Here is a 26,613-nt window from a genome sequence, read left to right as displayed (position 1 = left end):
AGATACTACGTTTCATCTTATTCACTTCCTTTTCCCCAAGTTTTATTACTCTCCTGTTTGGACAGCTTCCCTATCCACGTATACACATATGTATGTCAACCTAAAAATCCTACCTTTAAGGGATAGAGAATCAGTCTTCAAATATGCTGTACAGTGTTTACCTGGATGCTAAGTTTTTGTTGTGGGTTAAGAGTTTATCACTGAGGGGCACCTGGGTAGCTCAGTGGTTGAGCGTATGCCTCCGCCTAGGATGTGATCATGGAATCCCGGGATCGAGTCCCCCATCCGGCTCCCTGTGAGGAGCCTGCTTCTCCCTCTGCCTATGTCTCTGCCCCTCTCCCTGTGTCTCTCATGAATAAATAAATAAAATCTTTTTTAAAAAGTTTATCACTGAGGTAGTAAGGGTATTATTTAATGGAATTCTCTTTAGAGGGACAGAAACATACACAACCTGCATATGCGCATACACATGCAGATACACACACCACATAGGTTAGGTTTATACCCATACATGTTATTTTCACAACCTACTTTTTATTTTTTCTATTTATTTTTTCATGAAAGACACAGAGTGAGAGAGAGAGAGAGAGGAAGAGACACAGGCAGAGGGAGAAGAGGCTCCATGCTGGGAGCGTGACATGGGACTCCATCCCAGGACTCCAGGATCATGCCCTGGACGGAAGGCAGGCACTAAACCTCTGAGCCACCCAGGGATCCCACAACCTACTTCTTAAACTCAACAGTGTGAGCAACATCTTTCTAAAGAAAATATAGGTCTACTTATGTGTTAGTAGACATAGGTCTACTAACCTTAATGGCTTAAGGTTAGTGCATCATGATCACAGTGGCCATTTCTTTCAATGTAGCTGTCAGACGTTGTGCAAACTACTTTCCATTAGGTTCTCAACTTAATCTGTACATCCATGCTATAAATGTGTGGTGTTATACCCAATTCTTTGTGGTGTTATGTCCAATTCACACTAAGCAACAGGCATAAAGGAGCTAAATCAACTGGCCAAAGCCACAGAGCTAAGAAATAGGGGGAAAGGATTCAACCTGTGTCTGTAGGATGACACATCTGTACTGTTACCCATTTCTCTATATGGTATAGATTATATTATACAGGAAAACAAGAATTTATTTAGCACATCACTTACTGCTAGACTGTAAGTTGTTTTATTCTGGAAATAATCCTATATGTGAATATCCTTTGAAGCAAAGTTTCATACATACCTATAATTATTTCCAAAATGTAAGGTCCCAAAAATAGCATTGTTCAGAAACAAAAGGCAGTTCCATTTTGTAAATTTTTAATATTTTCAAATCACCTTCCAGAGAGATTTTATAAAGGCTACATGTGTACATTTTTCATATCTGCTTGCCCCATTCTCAAAAGTACAGTGAATGATTTCAATCTATTTCACCTTTGCTAACCTACTGTGAAAGGAACAGTATTATTTATTTTCTGTTTCTCTAAGTGAAGATGAACATTCTTTACACAGGTTGGGCATTTGTATTTCTTCTGTAAATTGGCTGTGTAACATCCTGTTTGCATCATTTTCATTGGTATTCTTTTTACTCTTTTTAAAAGCTTAAAAGCTCTTTGATATCCTACTACTACCAAGTAGTTTCCTACTTGGTGTTTATATGTTAACTGTGTATGTTCTTTACTTAACCACTTATTTTTACCTTGTTTTATAATAGACTATACCCCCCCTAACTTAATGGTTATGGTTTTCATGGCATCCTTAGTAGGTCTTTTCCCACAGAAAGTACTCACTTACATTTTCTACTGGTAATAGTATGGTGTCTTTGGTTTTGTTTTTTCTTACACTGAGATATTTAATCTGTGTGTATTTGGGGGGGAAATAAGAATTGTTGTGAGAGTGTTTTGTTTCCAAACAGATACCCAGATATCCTAACACCGTTTTTAAGTAATACGTACACCTTTCTCTGTTAATTTAGATGACGCTTGTATCATTCATGTCCTTGTATTCTTTTTTTATATATAAATTTGTTTTTTATTGGTGTTCAATTTGCCAACATCTAGAATAACACCCCGTGCTCATCCCATCAAGTGCTCCCTTCAGTGCCCATCACCCAGTCACCCCCACCCCCCCGCCCACCTCCCCTTCCACCACTCCTAGTTCGTTTCCCAGAGTTAGGAATCTTTCATGTTCTGTCTCCCTTTCTGATATTTCGCACTCCTTTTTTCTCCTTTCCCCTTTATTCCCTTTCACTATTTTTTATATTCCCCAAATGAATGAGACCATATGCTGAGTAAAATAAGTCAATCAGAGAAGGACAAACATGTCCGTATATTCTTGATTTTGATTCTTCACTACTTTATTTCATTGAGATGTTTGTGCTTGGGCTAATACAATACATATAAATTAATCAGATTTAATTGTGTATCTTAGTATCAGGTAGGTTAAATCTTCTAACCTCACCCTACCACAGTGCTTTTCAGTTTCGTTTTTTCAGATATTTACTGTGAATATTTTCACATGTATTCTTCTGGATAAACTTCAGAATTATCTTAATTTCCCATCAGGATGCTTGTGGATTTTGCATTTGATTTTATATAATTGCATTTGATTTTAGCATGTTTCTGGGGAGTGTTTCTCAAAAGATGGTGCATGAAATAATCACATCAAAATCACCAAAAATACTTGTTAGAAAGGCGGGATTTTTGTTCCACCACCAACCTACCGAAAATCTTCAGAGCCCAGAAATATTTCTTTTTGACAAACTCTCACAGAGAGAATTATGAAGAACACTAATGTGTGAGAATCAAGGAAGGAAGAACTGATATCTTTATAATATTTTAATTTCCCATCTGGGAATTAGGTGTGTTTCTCCTTGTATTCATGTTGATGTCTATGATTCTCACTGGAGTATAATATTTCCCTTGCATTGGTTTCGATCATATTCTGTTAACATCACAACTGAACATTTGAGAGAGTGCGCTGTTATGAACTTTAACTACATTTATTTTTTTATGACTTTATTTACTCATAAGAGACACACAGAGAGAGGCAGGGATATAGACAGAGGGAGAAGCATGCTCCCTGTAGGGACCCCAAATGTGGTACTTGATCCCAGGACCTGGGATCATGCCCTGAGCCAAAGGCAGATGCACAACCGCTGAGCCACCCAGGTGTCCCAACTATAACTACATTTAATAAATTCTCTAATTAGTTCTCAGTATATAGAAAAAGCGCATATAACACTCATTTGTTTACAGATTTCTTATTGTTTTTAATCACTTTTCAGTAGATTTTAGTTTTCCAGACAAAAAATAATATTCATTTACAAATAATAAAGTTACCATTTCCTTCCTTTCCGATAATTAGATCTCTTCATTCTAGTTTCTATTTCTAATTTCTATTGCATTAACTAACTCTTTGCAAACAGATACCTTTTCTGAACTCAGAATGTAATGTAAATGTTTCTAATATTTCACTGTTGAGTATGACTGAGCCTTTGATTTCAAATAATGTGTAATACCATAAAAGGATGCATATTCAAATTCCTTCTAAAATGAAGTATACCAGGGAGCTGTGTGGCTCAGTTGTTTGAGCATCTGCATTTGGCTCAGGTCATGATCTTGGGGTCATGGGATATGGCCCAAGTCATGCTCCACTCCATGGGGAGCCTCCTCCTCCCTCTCTCTCATCCACTCCCCCTCCTTATGCTTGTGCACATTCTCTGTCAAATAGATAAATAAAATCTTTATTTTTTAAAAGATTTTATTTATTCATTCATGAGAGACACAGAGAAGTAGAGACAGAAAGAGGGAGAAGCAGGCTCCATGCAAGGAGCCCAATGCGGAACTCGATCCCAGGTCCCGGGATCATGCCCTGAGCCAAAGGCAGATGCTCAACCATTGATCCACCCAGGTGTCCCAATAAATAAAATCTTTAAATAACATAAAATAAAATGATATACACCTAAGCTCATTTTTTACATAGAATGTTCATTACTAATGAAAGTAAACTTTATTCAATGCCTTTTACAGCATCTACTGACATTATTTTATCCTCATTTTGATCTGTTAATATGAAGAAATGTTTTAATAAAGTTCCTAATAATCAGTTCATCTGTGCATTCATGGTAAAAATTCACTTGATCATGAAGCTTTATTCTTTTGGAATACTGTGGTATCCTATAGGCTTTTATTTATTCTTAATTTTAATTCCAGTATAATTAACATCCAGTGTTATATTAGTTTCAAGTATAAAATATAGTGACTTGGGATGCATGGGTGGCTCAGTGGTTGAGCATCTTCCTTTGGCTCTGGGTGTGATCCCAGGGTCCGGGTTCAAGTCCCATGTCCAGCTCCCTGCGTGGAACCTGTTTCCCCTCTGCCTATGTCTCTACCTTTCTCTGTGTGTCTCTCATGAATAAATAAGTAAAATCTTTTAAAAATATATAGTGATTCAACAATTCTGTTTATTACTCAGTGTTCATCATGATAAGGGTATTCTTAATCCCCTTCACTACTTCCTCCATCCCCCCACTTACCCTCCTTTTGTAACCACTAGTTCTCTATAATTGAGTCTATTTTTTCGTTTCTTTTTTCTTTGTGTAGTTTTTCTTAAATTCCACATATGAGCAAAATTATATGCTATTTGTCTTTCTCTGAATTATTTCACTTAGTATTATACTCTCTAGATCCATCCATGTTGTTGCAAATGGCAAGATCATTCTTTTGTATGACTAATATTCCACTCTGTATATATGCCACTTCCTATTTTCCATTTATCTCTTGATGGGCATTTGGGCTGCTTCCATAACTTGACTATTGTAAATAATGCTGCAATAAACATAGGGGAGCATGTATCTTTTCAAATTAGTGTTTTTGCATTCTTTGGGTATATACTTTGTAGTGGAATTATTGGATTATATGAGAATTCTAATTTTAATTTTTTGAATCACCTCCATACTATTTTCCACAGTGGCTGCACAAGTTTGCATTCCTAGAGCAGAGCATGACGGATTCTTTTTCCCCACATCCTCCCCAACACTTGTTTTTTCTTGTGATTTTTATTTTAGCCATTCTAACAGGTGTGAGGGGATATCTCATTGTGGGTTTGCTTGTATTCCCCTGATGAGTAGCGACATTGAGCATCTTTTCATGTGTCTGTCTGCCATCTGTATGTCTTCTTTGGGGGAATGTCTGTCCATGTCTTCTGCTTATTTTTTATTGAAGTATTTGTGTTTATGGTGTTTAGTTGTACAAATTCTTTATATATTTGGATACGATCTCTTTATTGGATATGTCATTTGCAAATATCTTCTTCCATTCGGTAAGTTTTCTTTTAGTTTTGTTGATTCTTTCCTTTGTTGTGCAGAAGATTTTTATTTTGAAGTCATGCCAATAGTTTGTTGCTTTTCTTTCCCTTGCCTCAGGAGACATTTCTAGAAAGATGTTGCTATAGTCAAAGACAGAAAAATCACTGCCTGTGCTCTCTTCTAGGATTTTTATGATTTCAGGTCTCACATTTATATCCTTAACTCATTTTGAGTTTCTTTTTGCATATGGTATAAGAAAGTGGTCTGGTTTCATTCTTTTACATGTAGCTGTCCAATTTTCCCAGCATATTTGTGAAAAGACTGTCTGTTTCTCATTGCATGTTTTTGCCTCTTTGGTCAAAGATTAATCCACCATATAATGATTGGTTTATGTCTGGGCTCTCTGTTCTACTCTCTACATCTCTGTGTCTGTTGTTGTGCCAATGCTATATTGTTTTGATTACTAGACCTTTGCAGTGTATCGAGAAATCTGGGACTGTGGTACCTGCAGTTTTTCTTCTTTCTCAGGATTGCTTTGGCTCTTCAGGTTCTTGTGTGGTTCCATAGAGATTTTTAGCATTATTTGAATCAGTTCTGTGGAAAATGCTGTTGTTATAAGGATTGTGTTTAATCTGTAGGTTGTTTTGGGTAGTATGGATATTTTAAGGATTTGTTATTGCAATCCATGAGCATGGAATATTTTTCCATTTGTGTCATATTCACTTTCTTTCATCAATGTTTTATAGTTTTCTGAGTACAGGTCTTTCACCCCCTTGGTTAATTCCTAGTTATCTTGTTCTTCTTGGTGAAGTTGTAAATAGGATTGTTTTCTTAATTTCTCTTTCTGCTGCTTCAATTATTACATGTAGAAATTTAACAGAATTCTGTAGATTGGCTTTGTATCCTGTTACCTTTCTACATTCGTTCATCAGTTCTAGCAGTGTTTGGGTGGAGTGTAAAGGGTAATCTATATGTGGTATTGTGTCGTCTGCAAATAGTGAAAGTTTTACTACTTCCTTACCAATTTGAGTGCCCTTTATTTCTTTTCTTGTCTGATTTCTGTAGGGCTAGGACTTCCAGTATTATGTTGAATAAAAGTGGTAAGAATGGACATACTTGTCTTGTTCCTGATCTTCGGGGGAAATCTGTCAGTTTTTGACTATCGAGTATGATGTTAGCTGTGAGTTTTTCATGTAAGGCCCTTATGATATGGATATATTCCCTCCACACCTACTTTGTTGAGGGCTTTTATTTTGAATGGTTGTTGTATTTTGTCAAATGTTTTTTTCTGCATTGAAACAATCTTATGGGTTTTATTCTTTCTTATGTTGATGTTATGTATCATGTTGATTGATCATAGTGAAATATTTTTAAATATATTGTTGGATTCAGTTTGCTAGTATTTTATTGAGGATTTGTGCATCGATGTTCATCGGAGAGATACTGCCCTGTAGTTCCCCCTCCCTTCCTCTGTCTCTCTGTCTCTCTCTGTCTCTCTTTCTGTCTCTGTGTCTCTCTCTCTCTCTCTCTCTTTATAGTGTCTTTATCTGTACTGGTGGCCTCATAGAATCAATTTGGATGCTGTTCTTTCTCTTCTATTTTTTGCAATACTTTGAGAATAGGTATATTAACTCTTCTTTAAATGTTTAATTTCATTCACCTATGAAACCATCTGGTCCTGGACTTTTGTTGTTGGGAGCTTTTTGATTACTGATTCAACGTTATTGCTGGTAAGCAATCTGTTCAAATTTTCAATTTATTCCTGCTTCAGTTTTAGGAGGTTATATGTATCGAGGAAGTTTTCCATTTCTTTGAGGTTGTGGAACTTGCTGGATATGATTATTTGTATTTCTGTGGTGCTATTTGTTATTTCTCCTCTCTCAGTTGTAATTCTATTTATTTGGGTCTTTTCTCCTTTCCTTTTCCTAAGTCTGGCTAGGGGTCATCAATTTTAAATTTTTTTCAAAGAACCAGCTCCTGGTTTCATTGATCTGTTCTATTGGTTTTTTTTAGTTTCTCTGTCATTTATTTCCATTCTAATATTTGTTATTTCCCTTCTTCAGCTGGCTTTAAACTTCATTTGATGCTCTTCTTCTTCTAGCTCCATTAGGTGTAAGATTAGGTTGTTTATTGATATTTTTCTTGCTTCTTGAGGTAGGACTATATTGCTATAAACGTTCCTCTTGGAAAAGCTTTTGCTGCATCCCAAATATTTATGACCATTGTGTTTTCATTTTCGATGGTCTCCATGTGTTTTTGTATTTCCTCTTTGAGGAAATATTTTCATATTCTATTCTTTTCTTTCTTTTTCTTTTCTTTTCTTTTCTTTTCTTTCTTTCTTTCTTTCTTCTTTCTCTTTCTTTCTTTCTTTCTTTCTTTCTTTCTTTCTTTCTTTCTATCAGGATCATGCACACAAATGAGCTGGGGAGGGTAGGGCAGAGGTAGAGGAAGGGAATCTTAAGCCAGCTCCATGCTCACATGGAGCCCAACATGGGGCTCAATCACTACCCTAGATCATGACCTGGACTGAAATCAAGAGTCAGATGTTCAACTGACTGAGGTACCCAGAACCTCTATTTCCAATCTGATTTCTTGGTTCACCCATTCATTGTTTAATAGCATGGTATTTAGCTTCCATGTATTTGTGTTCTTTCCAGATATCTTCTTTTGTTTGATTTCCAGTCATAGTATTGTGGATGGAAACATGCATGGTGTGACTTCACTGTTTGTTTGTTTGTTTTTTTTTAATTTCTTAAATTTTGTGGACTCATGTGTGATCTCTTCTGGAGATTGTTTCATCTGCACTTGAAAAGAATGTGTATTTTTCTGTTTTAGGATGGATTCTGAATATATCAGTTAGATCTATCTGGTTCAATATGTCATTGAAAGGCACTATTTCCTTGTTGCTTTTGTGTTTGGATGATCTATCCAATGATCTATCTATCCTTCTTGGTCTCTTGTTACACTCTTTGTTTTTAAGCCCATTTTGTCTGATAGAAGTATTGCTTCCGGCTTGCTTTGCACTTCTATCTGCATGATAGATGTTTTTCTTTTTTTTTAATTTTTAAAAAGTTTTTATTTATTTATTCACGAGAGACACAGAGAGAGAGAGAGAGGCAGAGACATAGGCAGAGGGAGAAGGAGGCTCCATGCAGGGAGCCGGATGTGGGTCTGGATCCAGAACTCCAGGATCAAGCCCTGGGCCAAAGCAGGTGCTCAACTGCTGAGCCACCCAGGTGTCCTGATAAATTTTTGCTATCAGTTCACTTTCAATCTGCATGTGTCTTTAGGTCTGAAGTGAGTCTCTAGTAGAAAGCATATAGATGGGTCTTGTTTTTTATCCATTCTGTCACCCTGTGTCTTTTTATTGGAGCATTTCTCCATTTACATTCAAAGTAGTTATTGAGAGATATGTATTTATGGCCATTTTGTTACTTGTTTTGTGGGTTTTGTAGTTTTTCTCTGATCCTTTCTTCTCTTGCTCTCTTTCAAAGAGAGAAGGTTTATTGGCTATCTTTAGTGATATACTCAGATTCCTTTCTCTTTAATCTTTGCATATCTATTACTGGTTTTTGATTTGTGGTCACCATTTCATTTGTAAATAGCATATTCTGCATAAAGAGGCCTATATTAAGTTGATGGTCGCTTCAGCTTGGACCCATTCTTTACTCCAATACCCCCAGACATATGTAAACATATGTTTTAGTTATATGGTGTCATATCTTACATCCTTTTAATCCATTTTGGGTTGATTTTTGTATATGATGTGAGATAAGGGCCTAATTCCTTTGTTTTGCATGTGGATATCCAGTTTTCCCAACACTATTTATTGGAGAGACCGTCTTTTCCTCATTGTGTATCCTTGGCACCCTTGCCACAAAAACCCAACCTTGTAAGGGTTTATTTCTGAGTTCTTTATTATATTCCATTTGTGTATCTGTCCATTTTTAACCATTATTATGTAACAAGATAAACATATTTTCTTGTGAATATTTTTCTGGAGTTTATTTATTTTGAACAGATTCCTATAATTGGATTTAGAAATTGGCATAATATTTGAGGATATTATATGATATTAGGCCTAGGGACTCAAAAACTCCTAATATTCTAATCCTGGTCATTCCTCTCCTTAGAGTCCTACAAAAGAAACAAGAAATATGAAAAATAACAGGCTGCTTTGTATTAGTTGTGCTAGTCCCAAATGTCACTCTAGTTCAGAACTCTGGTAAGCCTGGGTTGGGGCACTTGGTCTAAAGTCTTTCAAAATCTTCAAACTTTCTTACAGTTTAGTGTGACTTGGTCCAATTTATTAGTCCAGTTCCATGAAGAAGTGAGGAAATAGAACATGCATGACCTTTTAAAGCACAGTAACCCTAGCCGGTAGTAAATAGGGACCAAGCAACATCCTAGAATGTCACAAATCAGATTCTTCTTCATGGAAGAAAAGACCAGTAAAAAGGAAATCTTTCCCTCCCCCCATCCTATTGAGAAGTCGGTCAAGGCATACAAATATTTAAAGTTTTTAATATATTTGACAAAATTATTTTCCAGACAGATTGGACTACTTTTTCTACCCTCTTGCATTGTACACAAAAGTCTTTTTTTGTAAACCTTCACTTTACACTTAATGAATCCTGCTGTTTATTAATTGTGTAATTTGGGGAAAGTAGCTAAACTTTTGTATGCCTCAGTTTTTTCATCTGCAAACTAAGATTAATAATGTCTACCTTATAATGTCATTGAGACAATGTACTTTTAAAACCCTCCATGCTTGTCATGTGTTAAGTTTTAAATAAAATCCAAGTTACTATTTTGTGATGTGGTTGTTTTGTTAAAATCTTAGCTAATTTCCAAGGTGAAAAATGTATCCTTCATTGTTGTACTTAATTACTTGTAATAATATCAAGTATTCTTATATTTAGTAACTAATTGCATTGCATCTTTTTTTTGTTTGTTTTTTAATTTAAATTCAATTTGCCAACATATGCTGTAACACCCAGTGGTCATCCCATCAAGTGCCCTCCTCAGTGCCCATCACCCAGCTACCCCATCCCCCCATCCACCTCCCATTCAGCACCCCTTTGTTTTCCAGAATTAGGAGTCTCTCATGTTTTGTCTTCCTTTCTAATATTTTCCACTCAGTTCCCCTTCTTCCTGCATTTCATCTTTGTAAGTAGTCTGTTCATGTTCTTAGCTCATTATTTTTTGGACTTAACAATTTTCATGGTGTTTTATGTGTAATCTTAGTGTATTAAAGACATTACCTCTGATCTGACATCTTTAAGTATTTTCGTCAGTATGTAGTTCATCTTAAATTTATTCATGATATTATTATCGCACAAAAGCCTTTCATTTTATGTTGTAACTTCTGCATGTTTTCCTCATGGTCTCTTGGCTTTTGTGTCAGTCTGATCCTGTCCAGATATCACAAGAATTTTGACTTGTTTTTCCTGGTTTTTTACTTTTACTTTTAGCATTTTATTCTTTAATCCAAAAAGAACAATACTTGGTATATTAAGTGATAAGCCTCTATTTCTGTTTTTTTAAAGATTTTATTTTTTTTATTCATGAGAGACACAGAAAGAGAGAGAGAAAGAAGCAGAGACACCGGCAGAGGGAGAAGCAGGCTCCATGCAGGGAGCCTGACATGGAACTCGATCCCGGGTCCCCAGAATCACACCCTGGGCTGAGGCAGCACTAAACCGCTGAGCCATTTGGGCTGCCCAAGCCTCTATTTCTAAGCCAAGAAAAAATTGCTGTTTTTTTAAGAAGTCAAATTAAGTTTGATGCCTGAAAGCTGTTTCACATTTTCAAGCATATGTTATAATTAAACGTGTAGTATTTTGAATAGTTAGTGGTGCAGGATTGTACATGGCAATAGTGCCAACAGTAAACACAGTAATTTTGTAGGAATATGTGTATAGCCATTTAATAAAATCCATTCAAATCCCAAATCCTCATATGAGAGCTAGCCAGGAAGGCTTTAACGGTGTCATAATATAGATAAATGGCACTGGGAAGAGGATATTTGGAAAAAAATTGAAATGGGTTGAAATTACAACCAAGTAATCAGAATTAATATTTAGTATTAATTAGAATGACTTCAGTAGCAAAAAGCTAGAAATATCCAATTTGATTATAATATGAGCTTTAAATAAGACTCTTCTACAAGACTTGATGTTACAAACCAAAAGGTTGTTCTTTTTATTTGTGCAAACAGGTAAACAGGCATAAATCTCAATGGGAGAGGAAAACCAAACCTCTGTGGCTGAGTTTATTTTCCTGGGCCTTTCACAGGACTTGCAGACCCAGATCCTGCTGTTTGTTCTTTTTCTCATCATTTATCTTTTGACTGTGCTTGGGAACCTGCTCATCATCATTCTCATCTTCATGGACTCTCGACTTCACACTCCCATGTACTTTTTTCTTAGAAACCTCTCTTTCGCAGATCTCTGTTTCTCTACTAGCATCGTCCCTCAGGTGTTGGTCCATTTCCTGGTAAAGAGGAAAACGATTTCTTTTCTTGGGTGTATGGCACAAATAATTGTCTTCCTTCTGGCTGGGTGTACAGAGTGTGCACTGCTGGCTGTGATGTCTTATGACCGGTACGTGGCTGTCTGCAAGCCCCTGCACTACTCTAGCATCATGACCCAACAGGTGTGTCTCCAGTTGGCCATTGGATCCTGGGCCAGTGGAGCACTCGTGTCTCTGGTGGATACCACCTTTACTTTCCAACTACCCTATCAAGGACAGAAGATTATTAATCACTACTTTTGTGAACCTCCTGCCCTCCTTAAGCTGGCTTCAGCAGATACTTACAGCACAGAAATGGCCATCTTTGCAATGGGCGTGGTCATCCTCTTAGCTCCTGTCTGCCTGATTCTGGTCTCCTACTGGAATATTATCTCCACTGTGATCCAGATGCAGTCTGGGGAGGGGAGGCTCAAGGCTTTCTCTACCTGTGGCTCCCATCTCATTGTTGTTGTCCTGTTCTATGGCTCAGGCATATTTGCCTACATGCGGCCAAACTCCAAGACCACAAAAGAGCAGGATAAAATGATCTCTGTGTTCTATACAGTGGTGACTCCAATGTTGAACCCCATAATTTATAGCCTGAGAAACAAGGATGTTAAAGGGGCTTTCAGAAAACTAGCTGGAAGAAAGTCCTTTTCTCAACAGCGGTGATCTAGGGTTTGACTTTTATATTTGTTTAGCTTAGTTTAGTATTAGTTTTTGAGAGAGAAAGAGAGTAGGAGCTGGTGGAATGGCAGTAGGAGAGGGAGAGGGACAAGCAGACACCCTGTTCAGTGGATAGCCTAGGAGGGGTACCATCCCAAGATCCTGAGATCATGATCTGAGCTGAAGTCAGCTGCTGAACCGATTGAGTCACTGAGGAGGCCCTAATTAATTAATTAATTAAATGGAGAGTGTGGATGAACAGGTAGCACAAGGCGAAGAGGGAGAGAGAAAGAGAATGTTTAAGCAGGCTCCATCCCTAGCATAGAGCTGATTGAGGGCTCCATCTCATGACACTGAAATCATGACCTGAACCAAAATCAAGAATCAGATGCTTGGGATCCCTGGGTGGCTCAGTGGTTTAGCGGCTGCCTTTGGCCCAGGGAGTGATCCTGGAGTCCTGGGATCGAGTCCCACATCAGGCTCCCTGCATGGAGCCTGCTTCTCCCTCTGCCTGTGTCTCTGCCTCTCTGTCTCTCTGCCTCTCATGAATAAATAAATAAAACCTTAAAAAAAAAGAATCAGATGCTCAACTGGTGAGCCACTATGTTACTCTGGTAACATTCTTATAAGAGGTACAGGATTTTAGTAGACAGTTATGAAATAATTGAAGAAGCATAAAAGTGAAGACATGTTCTAAAAACCATGAATATGCACACTGAGCTAGAACACAGAGGAGAGAAATAAAAGGATAAAAAGTTTACGTTTTCCTGATTATAAAACACAAGTGCTATTTTGGAATTTGTGGGTTAATTCCGCTAATGTGGATATTTTTTCAACATGATACAACTGAATCTAAGGCTTAAACTGAATTATTTTGATATAACATCTAATATGACTGGCATACATGATTCTAACACCAAAGACATTTCCGGTTTAGATGTCCCACTCATACAAATCTAGGATTAGGCTCTGATAGAAACAACCAATATATCTGGAAGAGTCTTTAATATGGGATCATTCATGACTCAAAGTATTTCATCTTGTAAAATGCCACCAAGGGCAAAATACTTCCCAGTTCATGATATTTTCTCCTGAAAACTTCAAACACAACAGTTTTTTTAATCTTGATATCCCAAATTTCATGCAAACACAAACTATAGGGTAAAAAGGAAATTTAACATTTAACTGAAACAAAGTTCTGAGGCTTAAACCAGTCCATAATATTTCTATTGAGTGATTATCCAGCATTTGCTTAAGATTATATACCTCTCAAAAAAAAAAAAAGATTATATACCTCTCTACTATCTTGGATCATCCCCTTTCATTTATACAGCTGACAATCAAACAACATGTGCCAAACACTGCATATTGGAAAATCCATGTAACAACTTTTGAATCCCCTAAAACTTAGCTGCTAATAGCATTGTTCACTGGAAACCTTACCAATAAAATGAGCAGTCGGTTAACACATATTTTGTATGTGTATTATATACTGTATTCATACAATAAAGTAAGCTAGAGAAAAGAAAATGTTATAAAGAATATCATAGGAGAAAATACATTCACAGTACTGTACTATATTAAAAAAAAACATGTATAAGTGGACCCATGCAGTCCAAATCTGCATTGTTCAAGGGTCAACTATCGATACTTTTTTGCTTTTACAAAGATCTTCCTACGGTAAGTCAAAATCAATGTTCCTGTATCTTGAACTCACGTTCTCTAGTTTGAGTCCTTTAGTCCTATAGGAAAATTTCATTTTCCTATTCCATGACCCTCTGAAGTCAGTTTCTGTATTGGCCCAAATTCAATTCTCACAGCCAACCACTCACTTGTTTCTTTAAAGTTCCTATATCTAACATGCTCAGGCACCCTGTCCTGTATTCATTCCGGTCATCCTCCTTTGAATGAGCTCATTTTATCCATTGAATCCCTCTTCCAAAAGCAAAAGAGAATTTAGGATTTTAGAAATTGGAATTTGCAAACCTGAGGCTGACCCTTCCATGGGCTTAGATGCCTAGAACCACATCTTAGTGTAACTCAACTTCTTTAGCATGGTCCTTCTGCATTCCACTTTAGGTTTCATGAATGCTTAGTACAAACAATCTGCCTGACAGCCACCTGCCTATTTTCCCCAAGCTTTTAATCAGTCACATGTTTAGAGGGGATTCAATGTAACTGTAAATTTTTTCTACAGTTACCATGGATATGAGTCCAGGAACAACAGATGTCAGGAGTCAGGAACTACTGACTCTGCTGTAGAAGACCTCCCCAGTGAAGTAATATCTAGTAGCTAAATTTCTTCTTTCTTTCATTCATGCATCCATGTATTTATTTAAAAACCGTTATGAGCTCTTTTTCATTTTCTCTCATCTGACTCTAATTGTATCCAAACTATCCAGAGCAATAGCTGACACATTATATGTTTCAATACACATTTTTGCATTTGTTACTATTTTTAAATTTACTGGAGCTGGACCACAATAGACAAATTCTAATCTGGGGTGTGAAGATCAGAGAAAACTTTGATATAAGCAGCATGTGCTACTTGTGTTATAGACAAGGACAAAACACTAATAGGTGAAAATGCTGATTAGGCTGCCCATGATGATCTAAATGATACTGTTTAAGCAACAGGAAGAAAAATAAGGAAATGTAAACTGAAAATTTGGACATTAACTTAGAGAAGTCTGGCCATGAAGAAGAAAGAAGAAAGAAGGTATGGCTGAGAAAGTTGAATTGTGAACTTTATAAAAAATTTTAGATTCCTTGGTCACTTTCCCCTTTTCGTTGAAGATTTTAACCCCGTAGGTCACTGTCACTTGCCCAACACACTACTCCTGTTATAGATCTTAGGTTTTCTAATTTTCACATAAAAAAATATTCAATGATTCTGCATTCACAGAATTCCTTGATCTTCATTCTTCCAATGAACTCAGCCATCCACACCATGGTCATATTTTTAATATTGCTATTACCAATAGTTGCCATCCCCACTCCAAATTCTGAAACCACAGAATCCTGAGCAAAATAAAATGGTTACAGTTTTCAGGCACTAAGTTCTGAGATGGTTTTACTATACAGCAGTGGATAACCAAAATGCTGAGAGAATTATGCTGCCATTCATTCCATCAAAATAGATGGTGTTGGGACTTTTTCACACTACTAATAAAATCTATGACCTCTCTCAAAACAAACCAAACAAAACGCTCAACACATGTTATCTCTCTTGCTATGGAGAGAGACAAGAAATAATCTGCCAGAAAGCTTCTAAAGAAAATATTTCCTATATACACCCCAAAATAATAATAAAATAATATGTAGATAAGGGTTCTAGATTGCAAGTAGGAAAGACCCACTCTGAGTGATTTAAGTTAAAAGGAAAAATATTGAAAGAATGGTAATTCTGGTCCTGCAGCCAGAACCACAGGCCAAAATCAGATAGAATGGGTGTGAGGACAGCCTCGCTGCCACTCAGCACTAGATGGCGCACGTCGCTCTGCCAACACCATCAGCCCAGGCCCTGCTGCTGGAGCTGCTGCTTCACTGAGGCTGGAAATTGGCCCTTTGGTGCTTCCTCTGCCACTGAAAGAAAAAGACAAAGAAAATTGTGTGCTGACCAACACTAGGTCAGTCAGGTGATCCAGGTGAACAGCAATAGTGATCACGTGGGTAGTATGTGCTCTTGGGATGATGTGATGGAGATAGCACTTTATCTTTGTGACCTCCCTCCCCTAAACCCATAACCTCAGTCGAATCATGAGAAGAACACCAGACAAATTCTAACAGGTCATCTTCCTATAAAATATGTGACTAGTACTCTTTAAATCTGGAATGGTCAGCAAAACACAAGTCTGAGAACCTGTCACAGCCAAGAGGAGCTTAAGGAGAGATGCCCAGTAAATGTAATATGGCATCCTGTGTGGGATCCTGGATCAGAAAAGGGATATAAGGGAAAAGAGAAGAAAAGAAAAGATCAGGGGAACCTGAGTGGCCCAGTCAGTTAAGCGTCTGCCTTTGGCTCAGGTCATGATCTCAGGGGTCTGGGACCAATCCCCATGTGGGCCTCCCTGCTCAGTAGGGAGTCTGCTTCTCCCTCTACCCCTCCCCCCCACACACACACACTCCTGTTGTCTCTCTCAAATGAATACATCAACTCTTTAAAGGAAAGAAAGAAATCCAAATGAAGTATGAATTTTGGTTAATACTGTATCAGTAGGGGGCTTGGTGGCTAAGTCACTTGGGTGTCTGACTCTTGGATTCAGCCCAGGTCATGATTTCGAGATGTTCAGGTGGTGGGATTATTCCCCACTTGGGGCTCCACACTCAGCCTGGAGGATGCTTGGGATTCTCTCTCTCCCTCCCCCTAGGCACTTCCCCCTGCTGTCTCTCTCTCAAAGAAAGAAGAAAGGAAGAAATCTTAAAATCATGGGATATCAATGTTTATTTTCTTTTTTTTTTTTTAAGATTTTATTCATTTATTCATGAGAGACACAGAGAGAGAGAGTGAGGCAGAGACACAGGCAGAGGGAGAAGCAGGCTCCATGCAGGGAGCCAGATGTGGGACTCGATCCCTGGTCTCCAGGATCAGGCCCTGGACTGAAGGCAGGTGCCTAACCATTGAGCCACCTGGGTCGCCCTCAATGTTGATTTCCTTGATTGTAATAAATACAATAATAATAATGTAAGATGTCAGTAATAAGGGAAAGTGGCATATGAACACTCAGGGTGTACTCAGTTTCTATATGCCTAAAACTGATCTTAAAAAAAAGTTTATTTTTAAAAAACAACAGAGACGGCTTGTTCTTGCTTTTTCATGTCACTAGAGCTAATTCAGAGTGTAGACTGCATGACTCCACCTTGCAAGCTAACCATAGCCGCAGTGAAAACAAGAAACTGATTTCAGATGTATTCAGCTTGTAAGAAGGGAGACAGGCTCCAACTAGCCCAAGACACACAGAAGACCATAAATGTGGAAAGGCAACCCAAATGACCAGAAGCCAAAAACTGACATATGGCCATTACACATGGCCTGTGAAACCAAATACCGCTTCTCCTCTCCCTCTTCTCTCCTCTCACTCCATCCTTGCCCCCTCCCCTGTTTCATGCTTTCTCTCTCTCAAACAAAAAAAATAAAATCTTATAAAATATAGTGTCCTCTTCTGATTGTGTTTACTAATATAATGCACTGCTAGTACACTATCTGCCACAAATTAGATTCTCAATAAGCATTTGCTGAAAGAATATGAGTGTAGGAAACGTATTGGCTCAAGTCCAGTTTTCTCACCATTTTTAAAAAAGGTTATATTAATTTATTTTACATAGAGGCCAGAAGCAGGGGGAGTGGCAGTCAGAGAGGGAAGAGGCTCTCCACCCCTAGGATCACAGCCAGAGCCCAAGAAAGATACTAAATCAACTGAGCCACCCAGGTGCCCCTGTACTTTTTATTAAATAAATACAGATGGGTTCATATTGGAAGATCTTGTTTTCATGATGCTAGAAGGAAATGGAGTTTGTAGCAATCAATTGCATGCATCTCAAGGATCAAGTCCCAGAGAGCTTGAGAGTCCTTTACCTGAACAATGAACATCGTATATTGAGAGAAACCTTACAAGATTGTTCCATTAAAAAAATCTGGACCTTTAGTGAAGTGACTGCAACCAAAAATTATCTTGTTCAATTAGATAGCGGACTCAGGGCTTCAGGGTTTCATGAGGGCACATGGTCAGAAACCTCATATCTATGAGAGGTTGGAGAGAAGGGCTGGGCGTTCTCTGTCCTCCTTTGTGCCTCTTCCATTTCCCTGGTCTCACTGGGTTTTGAGCCTGTTTCCTGGCAATACTTGCAAGTTAAAATTTAAATTTTGCCTGGCTACGTTATTATGACTTTCATAAAGGTCAGCCTCATTAAAAAGAATTCATAGCACACACTCTACCCACAATCTTGAAAAATACCATTGAGTGAACAGCAGTGATCTGAGTAAGAAGTGATCTGAGCTTGGAGCTTAGCTTTGCCAGATTTTAGTTGCAAAAAATTGGGGATGCTAATCTCCACCTTACAGTGTATTGTGGTGATGAGTGAGATGCTATGTATAATGTGCTTAAGACAGTAGTGAGCACAGAGGAGGTTAGAAAAAGCTCCTAGCAACCTTTTTGTTTTACGTTGGTGAACTCATGGTCTAGAGTTAAAGCTCCCTCCCTGGAGGCTCTCTGTGACTGATTCTGTTGAGTCTTCCCCTGGGCCTCAAGCCAGGACCTTCTTTTAGTGTTTACGCATTTTCTCTTCCTTTCTGCAATGTCATCCTCCCCCATAGCTTTAAGGATCATCCACCCAGAACAGACACAAAGCTTACACCTCTGGCCTCAGACACCAATAAGCTGCGGACCCCTGGTCCATCTGCCTATTTGATAATGCTTCTTGGATGACCCAGAGTTATCTCGTACTTAACAAGCCCAAACTGGATTCACGAGACTTCCGCAGACTTTTTACTTGGATGGAAACCAGAATGAATGATTGAGTGAATCGATTAATCAGGGACCTCCATGTTTTATACATCCCAGTATATTTTCGAAATTCTGCCCTGTTTTTTGGTCCCAGGCTAATGGGGTGGTGGTAACGCGGAGAAGGTGAGGATTTGGTGGGATGGGGGAAGCTAAGAATGCACGACAGGCTCTCCCTGCACCTCAACCTGACCTCCACCCTCACTGTGGCCTGCTGCCACCCACTCCCAGCCCCCTGGTTGGACAGCCTTCTACGGGTGGGTGGGGCCTAGGGAAGGGCGGGTCTGGAGATGGGGAGGGGCGGGGCCTAGAGATGGGGGCGGGGCCTGGCGATGGGGAGGGGCGGGGCCTGGCGATGGGGAGGGGCGGGGTCTGGGGAAGCCCCAGTCTTCTCAGGTGGACCGGGGCCGCGGGGGCCGCTGGGGGCTCCTTCCAGGGCTGGTGCGCGTGCGTGCGCCCGGGGGGCGGGGGCGGGGCGCCTGGGCTTCTGGGACACGCGGGGTCCGGGCGGCGCGGAAGGGCGGGCTGTGCCCTGCTGCTTGGCACTGGCGCCCGGGCGGACGGAACGGAGCCCCTGCCGGGAGCCGCGCCCAGGGACCACCGGGTCGGTGGCGGTGAGGAGCGCTGTGCGGCACGGGGAGCCCCGCTGCGGCGCGTCCGCGGGTTGGGGCGCGCGCCCCGCAGTGTGCGCGGGACCCCGGGGGGCGCGGGCGGCGGGGAGGCGCGGGCTGCAGGAGGAGGGGTGCGCGCCGGAGCCCGGGGAGCCGCGTGCGGCGCTGCCTCCTGCCCTGCTGCGGGGGCGGCCTGCGGCCTCGTGGCTGGGGGGTGCTTCGGGGCGGGGATGACGGGGCTGGATCCATGGACTGCAGACGCGGTGGGAAATCTGCGTCCCAGCAGCCTTCTTCCCGGTCATTCCTGACCTCGCCGCCAGTGCGGACACTTCAAGGCGTCTTTCTCGGTTTCAGACGCGCCGCGTGCACAGGGCCCTCTGCGCCCCTCGCCCTGGCCAGGCGAAGGGGCTTACCTAGGCCGCTACCTGTCAGCTCTTTCGTTGAAATTTAAACTTGCTCCACAAAACAACCCTCTCCACCCACGGAAAGTACCTTGCGCATAATTGGCACCTGTTGAGTTTCCTCGATGCTAGAAAATCCCTTGAACCTGTGGCCCCTGGTTCAGTGCCCTAGATTCCTGCCGCCTGTGCCTGTGGCGCCCTCCGTGTCCGTGGGCCTGGCTCGCCCTCGAAGCTCCCCCTCGCTTCTGCCACCGCCGTCCTGAGAGGCGGCCGTTCACTGCAGAGGTTAAACTCTGACCCTTCTTGACTTTGCTCGCTCCAGTGTTCATCGCTTACACAGCGCGAGGCTGCTCGCAGTCTCAGCCACACGCTGACCTTCTGTCGTCCAACTGCTCCTTTTCAGGAATCTTCACTGCAAGCAGGTCCTCCTGAACATCTCTGACCTTCAGGGTCTGTAAATATTGATACCGACTGAGTTATTAATTTATGTTTTTAATCTATATATTCCCAGTATATATTTTTTGTTTTTCTCACTTGCGGTTGACTGTTTAATCATCTCATTCTTGTTTACGTACTTAAACAAGTACGTATGTAAGGCCTCGACGTCGCCTAACTGGAACTTGATCTGTTCTCTATAGATTCTGATGTGTGATTTTGTTTTTTAAGATTTTATTTATTTATTCGTGAGAGGCAGAGAGAGAGAGAGAGGCAGAGACACAGGCAGAGGGAGAAGCAGGCTTCATGCAGGGAACCTGATGTGGGACTCAATCCTGGGTCTCCAGGATCAGGCCCTGGGCTGAAGGCAGCGCTAAACCGCTAAGCCACCAGGGCTGCCCGGTGCTCTTTCTGCGTGTGTTCTCTTTGTCAAATAATTTAAAAAAGAATCTTATTTTAAAAAGTGCTATCTCGTTTTATATATCACACTTAAATACATTTTGCATATCTACTATCTTGTTACTTAATTTTAGTTTATCTTGCTAAGGATTTAGAAAGTTGCCATAATCTCTACTGTTTCTAGCATGTCATTGTTGATTTCATCTTTCGTTTTCTGAGGAATATGTGATAAATATATTCCAATTCTATTATTTGGTACATTTAGCACGCCATATTTCAGCATAAATTGTACCTTTGGTCATTTAATGTTTTATTTTTGTCTGGTATAATGCATTTGTCCTTTTTAATTCATTATATTTCTGTGTATTGTTTATCCTTGGCTTTTGGAAGATCTCCCAGAGTAGATGCCCATTAGGAAACCAATCTACTGATACAACAGAAGTAGAAATTGGTATGACCCTCTGGAATAGTCACCCTAACGCTTAAGTATGAACAGAAAACTAAACTAAACTATTTATTTATAAATAAATAAAACTCACCTCTCTGTAGTAAGCCTGGGCATAGAAATGAGAGTGGGGTGGAACACTTGATTTTCATCATAAAAGTTCTCATATGCTTTTGATCATTTTTCTTTTTGCCATATGCATGGATCACTTTGAGTTGAAAAAATTTCTCTATAATTTTAATTTGCTTTACACCATAAAATGTTGTTTTCCCTTTACCTCAGCATTTCGGGAGAGACTGTTTTAGGTTTGTCTGTCATATCATTGGTTCAGTGAAGTGTCCCTTTTGTTCTTTACTCCTTCCAATCAAGGTTGTCAGTCTCTTAATCCATTTTTATATTTATCTTATTCTCCTCTTATTTTACCAAATGACTCCCTAATTCTGTTCCACAAATTTACCATGCATCCCTTTGAATATGAATACATCAGGCAAGTGTCTTTAATATCTTAAATAAAATTTTTATTTTATCATTTCAGATTTACAGAAAAATTGAGAATATAGTGCAAAGGATTCCCACATACCCCACACTCATTTCCCCTATTAGTAACAAATTAGTACAGTACATTTGTTGCAGTCAGTGAAATAATATAGACATGTTAACTGAAGTCCATATTTTAATCATACTTCTTTGATTTTTACCTAATGACCTTTATCTGATCCAGGATCCCACCCAGGATGCCACATTACATTAAGTTGTCATATGTCCTTAGGCTCCTCTTGGCTGTGACAGTTCTGAGACTTGCTTTTAATGACCTTCACAGTTTTGAGGAGTACTAGTCAGGTATAGTATGGGAAGCCCATCTATTAGCATTTGTCTGTTAGAATTTTTCTCATAATTAGACTGGGGTTATGGGTCTGGGAGGGGAAAATCACAGAGATAAAGTGCTGTTTCTACCACATCATCTCAAAGGTACATACTGCCAGCGTGACCTGTCATTATTAATATTAACTTTGATCACATGGCTGATAAATATTTTTCAGCTTTCTCCACTATAAATTTACTCTTTTCCCCTCCTCCATATATACTCTTCCGAAGGGATTCACTATGCAGAGCCCAAACTCAAGAGACAGAGTTATGCTCCACTTCCTGGAAGGCTGAGTATCGACATAAATATTTGGAATTCTTCTGCATGAGAGATTGGTCTATTCTTCCCTATTTATTGATTGATTCAGTCAGTCATATATATCTATATTGCTTATGAGTATTAATTTTATGATTTAGGTGATTGCTCATATTGTTTCAGTTTGGCCCCTGGGAGTTCTCTCACTTGACTCCTGGACGTATTCGACATGATCCAGGACATGTGTTTTTGTTTTTGAGCTCTTATTTAGTTTTTTTTTTTTTTTAAGATTTTATTTATTTATTCATGAGACACACACACACACACACAGAGAGAGAGAGAGAGAGAGAGGCAGAGACACAGGTAGAAGGAGAAGCAGGCTCCATGCAGGGAGTCTGACGTGGGACTTGATCCTGGGTCTCCAGGATCAGGCCCTGGGCTGAAGGCAGTGCTAAACTGCTGAGCCACCCGGGCTGCCCTCTTATTTAGTTTCTAATACTTCAAGATGCTCCAGTGTATATCTTTTGCTCCAGTTCTAGAATAAGCCGTTTCTCTATAGAGCCTTGGTTCCTTGTATTGCATTAAAAACCGAAATCTGGGAACTAAGTGTTGTTGCTTCTGGGATGTTCTTGTTTCTAGGTCCACTCAGCTGACAGAGCAAGGAAATATATGTGTGTATACCAACCCCTGTATATACAAATATCTATAAGTACTTCTGTATGCAACCACTTTTACCTGTATTAAGCTAAATATAGGTTCATATTGATATTTCCAACTCTAATTCATTACTGCCTGGGTCATTCTTATTTCCTTCCCTTGATTATCTGTAAACTACTGAAACATGGAGAAACCTGCCTCTCATCATCTGCGATCCACTTATTGTTCAGTATAGCAGTATCAGAATTGTTAACCTATACCTCCATAGGAATTAACTTTATCAACTAGAGTACAGTGCTACTGTATATTTTCCTCTGCCTTTAGTCTTACAGATTCCACTCATTTCCATACTTCTATTTTTTTCTTCAGAAAGTTGCACTCTAAAATGTTTTTTTCTGGGGATCCCTGGGTGGCGCAGCGGTTTGGCGCCTGCCTTTGGCCCAGGGCGCGATCCTGGAGACCCGGGATCGAATCCCATGTCGGGCTCCCGGTGCATGGAGCCTGCTTCTCCCTCTGCCTATGTCTCTGCCTCTCTCTCTCTCTCTCTCTCCCTCTCTGTGACTATCATAAATAAATAAAAATTTAAAAAAACATAAATATAAATATAAAAATAAAATGTTTTTTCCTTTGACTTTTTTGAGCATTGTGCATTTTTCCTTCTATACTGTCTTTTCATAGGTCTCCATATATTGTTCTCTCCCTCTGTCTACTAATCCATATTTGAATGTTGAGTGGTCTTTCAAGTAGACATTGCCAACAGATGAGGTCAGGAAATACTTTTGTGAACAAACTTTTGGCCAATCTGTAAGATCTGCTAATAAGCAGACCTATACATGTATAGATAATAGTCTATTGAGTGCTGTGTGTGGGTTTTTTAATGGTTGTTATATGATTCCAATAAAACACAATGGAAAGTATTGAAAATTGATACTTTGCCCATTGCTTCAGGCTTTTTTTTTTTTTTTCCTAAACCTTTGATGCCTTTACCCATTTCTCCCACCTGCCACCCTTCTCCTCCAGCAAGCACCAATTTGTTTTTTGAGCTTGTCTTTTTGTTTGTTTTGTAAGATTACACACATAGGAGAGATCATACAGTATTTTTTTTCTCTGACTTTAGTTCACTTATCATAATGACCTCAAAGTTCATCCATGTTGTTGCCAGTGGTAAGATTTTATTCTTTTTATGGCTGAATAATATTTCTGTGAGTGTGTGTGTGTAGATAAAACATCTTTATCCATTCATCTCTTGATGGACACTTATGTTGTTTTTATATCTTGGCTATTGTAAATGTGCAATGAACTTGAGGGTGTGTATATCTTTCCCCATTAGTGTTTCCATTTTCTTTGGATAGATGCCTAGAAGTGGAGTTGCTGGATCATAGGGTAGTTCTATTTTAATTTTTTAAGGATCCTCCATTCTGTTTTCCACAGTGATTGCACCAAGTGACACCACCATCAACAGAGCACAAGGGTTCTCTTTTCTCCACACCCTCAGCAACACTTGTTATGTCTTGTCTTTTTCATAATAATCATTCTAACAGTTATGGGGTGATACCTTATTGTGGTTTGATTTGCATATGCTTGATGATTATTGATGTTGAACATCTTTTTATATATCTGTTGGCCATCTGCATATCTTCTTTGGAAAAACATTCAAATCTCTTCTCTGGAAAAATAGTCAAATCTTATGTCTTTAAAACATTGTTTTTTGTTATTAAGTTGTGTGAGTTCTTTATATATTTTGGGTATTAATCTCTTATCAGATATATGATTTGCAAATATATCTGCAAATCAATCATGTGATATACCACATTAAGAAAATGAAAAATAAAATCCTATCATTTCAATAGATGCAGAAAAAGCACTTGACAAAATTCAACATCCACTTATAATGATAAACTCTCAACAAAATGGATATTGAGTGCTTATTATCTGCCAAGAAGTGAATGGGTGTTCTTTTAATCCCTATAATTCAGTCAGATGGGTATTGTTATATCCATGTTACGGTTGAGAAAACTAAGGTTTGGTAAAATAATTGGCTTAAGTTTATACATGTAGTAACTAGTACAGCTGGGATTTAACCTCAGGTCAGTATGACTCTAAAGTATGTACTCTTAGTCACTGTATATTCTCTATAGCAGAGTTTCTTTCTTTGGAATTACTGACACTTTGGACTGGATAAGTCTATGTTTAGAGCATTGTCTTGTGTATTTTAGGATGTTTAGCAGGATTCCTGGGCTTCTCTCGCTAGATGCATGTAATATCCCCCAGTCGTGACAGCCAGAACTGTCTCCAGACATTGTCAGATTTCCCCTGGTACCAAATGTCCCCGGAAAACCACTGGCTTAGAAATGGGTAATAAAAGTGAACCCTGAAAGTTGAATTACATCCAGACTGGGAGAATTGTAAATTGGATAGAAAGCTGTATCTGAACTTCTCTGAATGTAATGACTCTCATAATTGGGCAAGCTTTTGGGGGAACGCTGAGTGCTCTGCTCTTAAAGTTTTTAAAAGATACTGGCTCTTATGGGAAGGCTTTTCAGTCAGTATGCTTTCTGCACAACCAATGTGGATCTCTTCATTTGGCTATACTCTATGAGGACTCCCACAGAAGAACAGTGCTAGTTACTCTGCTAGTAAGCTGTGTTTTCTGTCCAGTGGCCTTCTGAACAAACTAGTGCCAAATACGGCCCATGTAGTCTTGTGTGTCTACATGTTTAGTTGAGCCTGTAACCTCCCTGGTGGACATTGCAGATTGGCCCATAGTGAGTCCTAACAAATGAAAACTCCTAATCATTATAGTCTGGGAATGCACTTTTTTTTTAATTGAGGTAAAATTAATATACAGTATTAGTTTTAGTATTCAACATATTGATTCTACAGTTCTATACAGTACTTAAAATGACCACCATGATAAGCGTAGTCGATTGTACATATATTGTACACAAGTGACAATAACATCTGTCAACATGTGTTATTATGATATTATTACCTATATTCCCTATGCTGTACTTTTCATCTCTGTGACTTATTTTATAACTGAAGTTTTTTCCACATCCCCCCCACCCACCTGTACTCTGGCAGCACCAATTCTCTATAGTTAAGAGTCTATTTGGTTTGTTTGCTCATTTGTTTTAGTTTTTAGATACCACATGTAAATGAAATTTTGCTTTTTTTTTCTGTCTTATTTCACTTAGCATAATACCCTACAGATCCATCCATGTTGTTGCAAGTACAAGATCTCATTGTTTTTTATGACTAATATTCAATTGTACATGTATACTACCTCTCCTTTATACATTCATCTTGTGTTATTTCTGTATCTTAGCTATTGTGAATAATTCAATAAACATAGGGGTACATATATATTTTCAAATTAGTGTCTTCATTTTCTTTGGCTAAATACCCAATGGTGAAATTACTGGGTCATATGGTATTTCTATTTTTAATTTTTTGACAAGCCTCTATACTGTTTTCCACAGTGGTTGCACCAGCTGACATTCCCACCAATAGTACACAAGATTCCCTTTTCTCTACATTCTTAACAACACTTGTTATTTCTTGCCTT

The 26,613-nt window shown here is 39.1% G+C and overlaps 2 protein-coding genes across 8 annotated transcripts in view; both read left to right on the top strand.

The window, feature by feature from the left end:
- Positions 1-11,517: 11,517 nt before the first annotated feature.
- LOC121476495 (olfactory receptor 2D3) lies at positions 11,518-12,483 on the top strand. The gene has a single exon (XM_041730558.1). It carries the CDS (start codon positions 11,539-11,541, stop codon positions 12,481-12,483), a length of 945 nt encoding a protein of 314 aa, XP_041586492.1. The 5' UTR covers positions 11,518-11,538.
- Positions 12,484-19,402: 6,919 nt separating this feature from the next.
- ZNF215 (zinc finger protein 215) overlaps positions 19,403-26,613 on the top strand; it is a 28,667-nt gene continuing 21,456 nt past the window's right edge. For 3 of the 7 annotated variants that reach the window (XM_041730737.1, XM_041730735.1, XM_041730731.1), the window contains exon 1: positions 19,403-19,581. The gene's annotated coding sequence lies outside the window, so the exon portion shown is untranslated. Of the gene's footprint in view, positions 19,592-19,631; positions 20,440-26,613 lie in introns of those variants that run through there. The other 4 variants (XM_041730739.1, XM_041730736.1, XM_041730732.1 and 1 more) reach the window with 2 other exon arrangements.

The sequence above is a fragment of the Vulpes lagopus genome, chromosome 15 (assembly GCF_018345385.1).
Source record: "Vulpes lagopus strain Blue_001 chromosome 15, ASM1834538v1, whole genome shotgun sequence".
Taxonomy (NCBI): domain Eukaryota; kingdom Metazoa; phylum Chordata; class Mammalia; order Carnivora; family Canidae; genus Vulpes; species Vulpes lagopus.
The sequence above is the reverse complement of the archived record's forward strand: the minus strand, read 5'-3'. Positions and strand labels throughout refer to the sequence as shown.